At 46.2% G+C, this 8,958-nt stretch overlaps 1 protein-coding gene across 2 annotated transcripts; it reads left to right on the top strand.

Annotated features, from left to right (window-relative positions):
• Positions 1 to 5,733: 5,733 nt before the first annotated feature.
• GLMP (glycosylated lysosomal membrane protein) lies at positions 5,734 to 8,733 on the top strand. 2 transcript variants are annotated; one of them, XM_027095339.1, is made up of 6 exons: positions 5,734 to 5,867; positions 6,381 to 6,638; positions 6,840 to 7,040; positions 7,165 to 7,383; positions 7,857 to 8,113; positions 8,505 to 8,733. In XM_027095339.1, coding segments are annotated over exons 1-6 (1,014 nt in total). In that variant the 5' UTR covers positions 5,734 to 5,789; the 3' UTR covers positions 8,506 to 8,733. The 2 variants fall into 2 exon arrangements, with proteins under 2 accessions (XP_026951140.1, XP_026951139.1); XM_027095338.1 differs by having other exon boundaries at positions 8,228 to 8,733.
• Positions 8,734 to 8,958: the final 225 nt, after the last annotated feature.

The following is an 8,958-nucleotide window of genomic DNA, read 5'->3' as shown; positions in this document are numbered from 1 at the left end:
AAAAATAAAATTAAAAAAAAAAAAATGAAGTCTTCAGCTTTTTCTCTTCAATGAGAGGCTCTGAAATAAGCCTACCTATCTTTTGCTGAAATCCCTGCGTCTTTACTTGCAGTGTTAATTCCCTCAGAGCTTTAAGACCTTAAAGAAAGATGAGTTAATTCTCAAGTAGATAAAAATATCTTGAAGAAGTAGTGCTTGGAAGTTGTGGAGGGAGGAATTGCCTCCCATTTGTTCCTTAACACCTTTCTGGGTCCATTCTGGTTTCAGCTGTAATGGTTAAGCACTTGGATAATTGTACATAGTAGTCTTCCCTCCTGTCATCAGTGCCTCTTTATTCTTTTAAGACTTACAAAGTCTCCTGAACCTATGAAAATTCCTCCTGGCATGTTAGATCAATCTGTACTCTTCAGTCTAGCTTTCAGAGCCCCTCTGTGCTGTTCAAAGGCTAAATTTAAAAGTGATTAAAGGCTATCCAAGCCACTTTGTTGCCTGCGTGAACTCTAAATGATTCCATGAACACAACTTTGCTGCCACCTTGACTTTGTCATGGTTCTTCCCTGGCAAATTCCTGGATTCAAGTAAGTCCTATTCCACACCCCGCCCCCCAAAAGTGGTGTATTGGGGGTGGTGGGGAGGCTTGAATTATTTACCGAAACCCTTTGAACTCAGCCAAGACTCTTGCTTATATCCTTGCTTGTCAAGTCCAGAGTTGATAACCTCAGAGGATACAAGTACTTTTTTTCTCAAGAAAAGTGAAAAGATTTTTTTTAAGTTTTATTGAAGTATAGTTGATTTAAGATTGTTTTAAAGTTCCAAAAGAATATTAAATACAGAAAAATAGAAATGATTTTCTAAAGAATCCAAAGCCCCTTTATCTGAATCCAACCACTGTTAGTATTTTGTTATTTTTACTTCCAGTCTTATTTCTGTGCAAAACTTTATTTATTGAAAAAGAAAAACAAAACAAATAGGAACAGAAAAAGCTCAACACATATAGAACATTTTTCTCATCTGTTAGTTTCACTTAGCATTGGGGTCAGAGGCATTTTCTCATGGCATTATAACTTCTCTAAATTTTTTTTAACATCTTTATTGAAATACAATTGCTTTACAATGGTGTGTTAGTTTCTGCTTTATAACAAAGTGAATCAGCTATACATATACATATATCCCCATATCTCCTCCCTTTTGCATCTCCCTCCCACACTCCCTGTCCCACCCCTCTAGGCGGTCACAAAGCACCAAGCTGATCTGCCTGTGCCATGTGGCTGCTTCTGTTGTACAGCAAAGTGACATCTTTTTCGTATTCTTTTCCATTCTGGTTTATCACAGGATAATGAATGTAGTTCCTTGTGCTATATACAGTAGGACCTTGTTTATCCATTCTGTATGTGATAGTATGCATATGCTAATCCCAAACTCCCAATCCTTCCCTCCCCGACCCCCACCCCTTACTAACAACCACAAGTCTGTTCTCTACGTCTGTGAGTCTGTTTCTGTTCCGTAGATATGTTCATTTGTGGTTTTTTTTTTTTTCTTTCTTTTTTGGCCACACCACACAGCATGTGGGATCTTATTTCCCTCACCAGGGATCGAACCCGTGCCCCCTGCAGTGGAAGCACAGATTCTTAACCACTGGACCGCCAGGGAAGTCCTGTGTTGTATTTTAGATTCCACATGTAAGTGATATCATATGGTCCTTGTCTTTTTCTAAGTTACTTCGCTTAGTACGGTAATCTCTAGGTGCATCTATGTTGCTGCAAGTGGCACTATTTCATTCTTTTTTATGGATAATATTCCATTGTGTGTCTTGGCAATTGTAAATAGTGCTGCTATAGGGGGTGCATGTATCTTTTTAAATTATAGTTTTGTTTGGGTGTATGTCCAGTAGTGGGATTGCTGGATCACATGGCAACTCTATTTTTAGTTTTTTGAGGAACCTTCATACTGTTTCCCATAGTGGCTGCACCAATTTCTGTTCCCACCAACAGTGTAAGAGGGTTCTCTTTTTTCCACCCTCTCTCCAAAATTTATTATTTGTAGACTTTTTTTCTTTTTCTTTTTTCTAGCCGCACTGTGCGATATGTGGGATCTTAGTTTCCCAACCAGGGATCGAACCTGTGCTGCCTGCAGTGGAAGCACGGAGTCTTAACCACTGGACCATCAGGAAAGTGCCCTTGTAAACTTTTTAATGATGGCCATTCTGACTGGTGTGAGGTGGTACCTCATTGTATGTTTTTCTTTATGTATAATTAATTTTTATTGCAGTATGGTTGATTTACTGTAGTTTTGATTTGCATTTCTTTAATAATTAGCAATGATGAGCATCTTTTCATATGCCTATTGGCCATCTGTATGTCTTCTTTGGAGAAATGTCTATTTAGGTCTTCTGCCCATTTTTCAATTGGGTTGTTTGGTTTTTTGTTATGGAGTTGTATGAGCTGTTTGTATATTTTGGAAATTAATCCCTTGTTGGTTGCATCATTTGCAGATATTTTCCCCCAGTACATAGGTTGTCTTTTCGTTTTGTTTATGGTTTCCTTTGTACAGAAGCTTGTAAGTTTGATTAGGTCCCATTTGTTTATTTTTGCTTTTATTTCTGTTGCCTTGGGAGACTGACCTAAGAAAACATTGGTACAATTTATGTCAGAGAATGTTTTGCCTATGTTCTCTTCTAGGAGTTTTATGGTGTCATGTCTTATATTTAAGTCTTAAGCCATTTTGAGGTTTCTTTTGAGTATGGTGTGAGGGTGTGTTCTAACTTCATTGATTTACACGTGGCTGTATAACTTTTCCAACACCACTTGCTGAAGATACTGTGTTTTCCCCATTGTATGTTCTTGCCTCCTTTGTCAAAGATTAATTATCTATAGGTGTGTGGGTTTATTTCTGGGCTCTCTATTCTGTTCCATCTGTTTTTGTGCCAATACCACGCTGGTATCTTTTTTTTTTTTTTAATTTTTTGGCCATACTGCACAGATTGTGGGATCTTAGTTCCCTAACCAGGGACTGAACCCTCGCCCCCTGCAGTGGAAGCATGGAGTCTTAACCACTGGACCACCAGGGAAGTCCAATACCACACTGTTTTGATTACCATAGCTTTGTAGTATTGTCTGAAGTCTGGGAAGGCAATGCTTCCTACTTTGTTCTTTTTCCTAAGGATTGCTTTGGCAATTCTGGGTCTTTTATGCTTCCATATACATTTTAGGATTATTTGTTCTAGTTCTGTGAAAAATGTCATGGGTAATTTGATAGGGATCGCATTAAATCTGTAGATTGCTTTGGGTAGTAAGGCCAGAAAAATGAAAGTTTTTAAGGAAACTTTAGTTTATCCTAGAGTAGCCATTTGTGGAAAAAATTAAATTGGATCCTTTCTTCATTTATTACAGCAAAATTAATTCCAGGCGACTGAAAGATTTAAATATAAGAGTACTAGAAGAAGACACGAGATTTAAAAACATACTTACCAGGGGAATTCCCTGGCAATCCAGTGGTTAGGACTCTGCGCTTTCACTACCAAGGGCGCGGGTTCCATCCCTGGTCAGGGAACTAAGATCCTGCAAGTTGCACAGTGTGGCTGTAAGTAAGTAAGTAAGTAAGTAAATAAATAAATACTTATCAGAGTGGGGAAAAATAATAAAAATGTAACTACATAGAATATTTGCATGGCAAAAAAAGAACAAATGGGAGAGGGAGGATGATGTTTGCAACAGTACAAGAGTTGATTTCCTTGAACTTTTAGAACTTGGCCATTAAGCAGATAGGGCCGGGCTTCCCTGGTGGCGCAGTGGTTGAGAGTCCGCCTGCCGATGCAGGGGACACGGGTTCGTGCCCCGGTTCGGGAAGATCCCACATGCCGTGTAGCGGCTAGGCCCGTGAGCCATGGCCGCTGAGCCTGTGCTCCACAACGGGAGAGGCCACAACAGTGAGAAGCCCGCTTACCGCAAAAAAAAAAAAAAAAAAAAAAAAAAAAAGAAGATAGGGCCTCAGAAAAATAGGCAAAGTGTATAAATAGCTCCAGAGAAGCAAAAAATAAATGACTAATAAAGCATGAAGAGATGTTTAACCTTATTCATAAGGAAATGCAAATTAAGTTTGGTAAGCACTTGCCAGGGTGTGGGGGAAATGGGCTCTCAGACATGGTGTGAGTGTCAATTGATGAACCTCATAGAGGGCAACTTGACTGGGCAATTCTACTCCTGGGTGTTTATCCTATAGATTTGGTTACAAATATGTATGAAATGCATTTCATACAGGGATATTCCTTTCAGTGTTGTTTGCCGTAGCAAAATGTTGGATACTATCAAGGTTCTGGCTAAATATACCCATGGAACGTCCGCCCTGCAATGAAAGACTGGAGAATGAGACAACTCCAAGTGCATTGATACAGAACATTCCTCAATATATAAATGAGAAAACAAACTGCAGAACAGTGGATTCCATTGTATCTTATTATACATATATATATGTGTATATATGTATATGTATATATGTATTATCAAGTGCGCACAAACACACACACTTGAGGGAGTTCCCTGGCAGTCCAGTGGTTAAGACTGCACTTCCACTGCAGGGGGCACGGGTTCGATCCCTGGTCAGGGAACTAAGATCCCAGATGCCACATGGCGCGGCCAAAAAACCCCAACAAAACATACACTTGAGCATGCATAGAATATTTTATGAAGGACACATGAGAAACTGATAATAGTGGTTGTCTCAAGGAAGGACCCAGGTTGCTGGGGAATAGGGGTGGTACCCTTTGGTACCTTATGAATATTGTACTGTATGCATTTTTTATTAGCCAAAATAATTTTAGGATTAGGCAAAACAAACAAACAAACCAAAAACAAAAAAACAAGAAAGGACTTCCCAGGTGGCGCAATGATTAGGAATCCGCCTGCCAATACAGGGCACACAGGTTTGATCCCTGGTCCGGGAAGATCCCACATGCTGCAGAACAACTAAGCCTGTGCGCTACAACTACTGAGCCCATGTGCTGCAACTACTGAAGCCTGTGCGCTCTAGGGCTCACGCGTCGCAGTGAAGCCCATGCACCTAGAGCCTGTGCTCCGCAACAAGAGAAGCCACCACAATGAGAAGCCCGTGCATCGCAACGAAGATTAGCCCCCACTTGCCGCAACTAGAGAAAGCCCGCGCGCAGCAGCAAAGACCCAACGCAGCCAAAATATACATAAAATTTAAAAATTAAAGAAAAAAACAAGAAAAATAAAAAGTGCATTCATTCAGCCAGACATGAACTCCCTCCTATGACAATTATGTATCACTTTCATGTCCTGTTTTCTGAGGTTTCTTTTCTCCACAATAAAACTGTGAGCTCTTCCAGGACAAGAACCTGCATAGCTGGGGGCTCAATAAATATTAAAAACTGACAAAAAGAACCCTCTGAGGTGTGCTATCTCTCCCATCGAATTCCTTCAAATTCTTCTCAGTACCTTCCCTGCCACAGAGTCATTCTATAGATTACATTTGGATGTTGAATCCAGACATCATGCCTGCTTATAGGTAACTTTAGCGGGACCAGTTGGGTAGGAGAGGTTGGGAGTATGTCTGCAGATCTAGCCTGGGATGGCTTGCTTGCCAGGTCATTTGGGGATGACGAACTCCTAACCTTTCTGATTCTATTCTCACTCACAAATCTGGGTTAAGGGAGGCGGTCTCTTTAAGAACCGTTGTGATGGTCCCGCCCTTTAAAGAGATCAGCTGAATCTGTGAGTCACATGATTTCAGCGTCTCTTCCGCCTTCTGAAGTTGGGACTGCGTGAGAAGCTATGAGGAGCGCCGTGCTCCTCCTGAGCCTACTTCTGACAGCAGCTCCGTTTGGCCTTATGGGGGAGGAGACCCGCCAGGTGAGGGGCTAGAGCAGTAGGTGTTTCAGGATATGCTACCTTGAAGGGTGGTTGGAATCTAGGGCAAACAATTGGTGGGGGGGGGGAGTGTGCTTGCATTGACAAAAGAGTTTTTCAAACTGGGGGTTGGAGCAGCCATGGGTCATGGGACAGGATTGTGGAGTAGGGTGGATGTGAGAGCTTCCTGTCTTCTGGTGAAACCTGGACCTTGACTTAGCCCTGAGTGAGCCAGGTCCAAACAAGTGTTGGATTTCTTTCTTCCTCTCAACCTTGTGCCCTGATCTCTCCACCAGGGTCAAGGCAGTTCTGGCTCTACCCACCTCTCCTCCACCCAACCTCTGCCCTTTACAAGAAGGTTCTGTTAGCTCCCACAAGCATTCCTCTTGCCTAGGCCCCCAAGGTCCCACCCTTTCCTCATCATTTTCCAAGGCCCCTCTCCTTATCCCCAAACTTCTTTGCTCTGTGTCTCTCCCTGATCCTGTTTGCTTGACCCTCCACTGCTCCATGTTCCAGGTGTCTCTGAAGGTCATCTCTGACTGGCTGGACCCTTCCCAGAACCTGCTTCATATCTGGGCAGTGGGTGCCACTTCCACCCTGCACTATGTGTGGAGCAGCCTGGGACCCCCAGCCGTGCTGCTGGTGGCCACCAACACCCCCAACAGCACCCTGAGTGTCAACTGGAGCCTCCTGATTTCCTCTGAGCCTGACGGGGGTCTCATGGTGCTCCCCAAGGAGAGCATTCAATTTTCTTCTGCCGTCGTCTTTACCAGGGTGAGGAGGTTGGGGGAGAACCAAGGGGAAGAGTGCAGAGGTGAGGGTTCATTCGAGTTAGAGGGAGAAACAAGACTGGGGGTAGGTGAAGTCGAGTCAGGTATGAGAGCCTGGGGTGGGGCCAGTGAACGGGTGGTGGTGGTGATTCAGGAGAAAGCTGGACTCAGGCAAGCCTAGTCCCTCCCCACCCCCACCCGCCAGCTGTTTGAGTTTGACAGCACCGACACAGCCGATGCAGCCGCAAAGCCTCCAGGAAAATCATATCCTCCATACTCCTTGGCCGATTTCTCCTGGGACAACATCACTGACTCACTGGATCCTGCCACCCTGAGCGCCACATTTCGAGGCCACCCCATTCACGACCCCACTGGGGCTTTTGCCAGTGGCAGCCTGGCCTTCAGGGTAAGGGTATGGGGAATCAGAACTCAAAAGGCTGGTTTACGAGGGTGGGAGTTAATGATGGGGGTTGCCTTCAAACACAGGCATCCACCTGCTTCCCACACCTCCCATGCCTCTTCCATCCTAGGTTCAGGCCTTCTCCGGATCTGGCCGACCAGCCCAACCCCCTCGCCTCCTGCACACAGCGGACACCTGCCAGCTAGAGGTGGACCTGGTTGGGGCCTCTCCCCGGGGAAACCACTCCTTGTTTGGGCTGGAAGTAGCCACGTTGGGCCATGGCCCTGACTGCCCCTCAGTGCAGGAGCAGCACTCCATCGATGATGAATATGCACCTGCCGTCTTCCAGGTCAGGCTTCCAGCAGAGAAGCAGATGGGTGTGGGGTGAAGGGGGACCCCATTAGGACCTCAGAGAATCATTCAACCATTTACCATTTAGCAACACTTCACTCAGCTCCTGTAAGTGCTGGGCACTGTGCTAATGAATTAGCCCAGTCTCTGCTCTCAGTGGAGGAGCCAGAGGGAAGGCAGTACAGTGTGACTAGTGCTCTGACAGATGGGATTTGCAAGGGCTCGGGGGCCCAAAGGAGGGAGCTGAGTGCAGGCTTGCTGAGTGTTGAGGCTGGAAAAGGACCCAGTGCCATCCACTCCAGCTCCCCTTTCTACAGAGGAGAGATCGATGCAAACAGCCTGTGAGTTCTAGAACCAGGCCTAGGATTCAGGACAACTCGTGACAGACAGAGGCTGGGAAAGGGTGGGGGAACAGAAAGGTCGGGCATCTTTCTGGTCCTCCTCATCCTGCCTGTTTGCCTTTCTCCCCAGTTGGACCAGCTGCTATGGGGCTCCCTCCCATCAGGCTTCATGCAGTGGCGACCAGTGGCTTTCTCTCAGAAGCAGGGGGGCCGGGAATCAGCCATGCCCTGCCAAGCTTCCCCTCTTTACCCCACCTTGGCATACCTTCTCCCCCAGTCACCCATTGTCCGAGCCTTCTTTGGGTCCCAGAACAACTTCTGTGCCTTCAATCTGACATTTGGGACTTCCACAGGCCCTGGCTACTGGGACAAACACTACCTCAGCTGGTGAGAGTCAGGGCCTGGGCCAAGGGTTTGGGAGGTCGAAGTGGAGGAGGGTTGGGCCTCTCGGCCTTCCCCGCTAAGCCTGCTCACCTCTCTTTCTCACTCTGCTCGCTCTAGGTCCATGCTCCTGGGTGTGGGCACCCCTCCAGTAGATGCCTTGTCCTCGCTAGTCCTAGGCATCATGGCAGTGGCCCTGGGTGCTCCAGCGCTCGTGCTGCTGGCAGGAGGCGTGTTTCTGCTGCTGGGCCACAAGCGGTACTCAGAATATCAGCCTATAAACTGAGGCCTGCTCTCTAGAGGGAAGGACATTACTGGAACTGCCTTGCTGGTCTGCAGGTTTGAGGGTCAGTATTCCTAGCCAGCTGCTCCCTTTTCGCATCTTGCTTTTCTGCAGAACCTCAGAGACCAGCCTCAACTTCCTGCGGACCCAGGTGGGGCTTCCTTCAAACTTTGAGGAGGGACCAGGGACAGAGTGATTGCTAGAGGGAGGGTCCCCTCCTCGTTGCCTCCCCGCCCCTCCACCCCCCCATTTCCCTTGAATGGGACTCACAGGCCTAAATGAGAGGCCTTCTGACTTGTCTGCTACACTGGAGGGCATGAAATAGACTAAGTTTTTCCCCAGGGCTTGTCTCCCAGTGTGTGAGTGTTGCTGGGTCTGGTTCCAGGGAATGAGAGGGCTGGAGGTGGGCATGGAAGGCAATTTCTTGTTTGTAGCGCCGTTTCTTCCCCAGGCCCAGTTCTCTCCCTTGCCATGGGACCAGGCTCCTGCCGGCCACTCTTCAACATGTGCAGCTGGGAGGTCCCTGGTGCAGTCTGAATCAAACAAGGAAGGGACACTTGAGACGAGG

Source organism: Aethalodelphis obliquidens, unplaced genomic scaffold (genome assembly GCF_003676395.1).
Source record: "Aethalodelphis obliquidens isolate GAN/ISIS:26980383/991018 unplaced genomic scaffold, ASM367639v1 scaffold90, whole genome shotgun sequence".
Classification (NCBI taxonomy): domain Eukaryota; kingdom Metazoa; phylum Chordata; class Mammalia; order Artiodactyla; family Delphinidae; genus Aethalodelphis; species Aethalodelphis obliquidens.
This window is presented reverse-complemented; position numbering and strand designations above follow the sequence as displayed.

Bases quoted from the DNA above. Each gene is read 5' to 3' on its own strand.
- GLMP (XM_027095338.1), top strand. From the start codon at position 5,790: ATGAGGAGCGCCGTGCTCCTCCTGAGCCTACTTCTGACAGCAGCTCCG. The intron at 6,639-6,839 runs GTGAGGAGGTTG...CCCACCCGCCAG, and splicing joins CTGCCGTCGTCTTTACCAGG to CTGTTTGAGTTTGACAGCAC. The intron at 7,384-7,856 runs GTCAGGCTTCCA...CTTTCTCCCCAG, and splicing joins ATGCACCTGCCGTCTTCCAG to TTGGACCAGCTGCTATGGGG.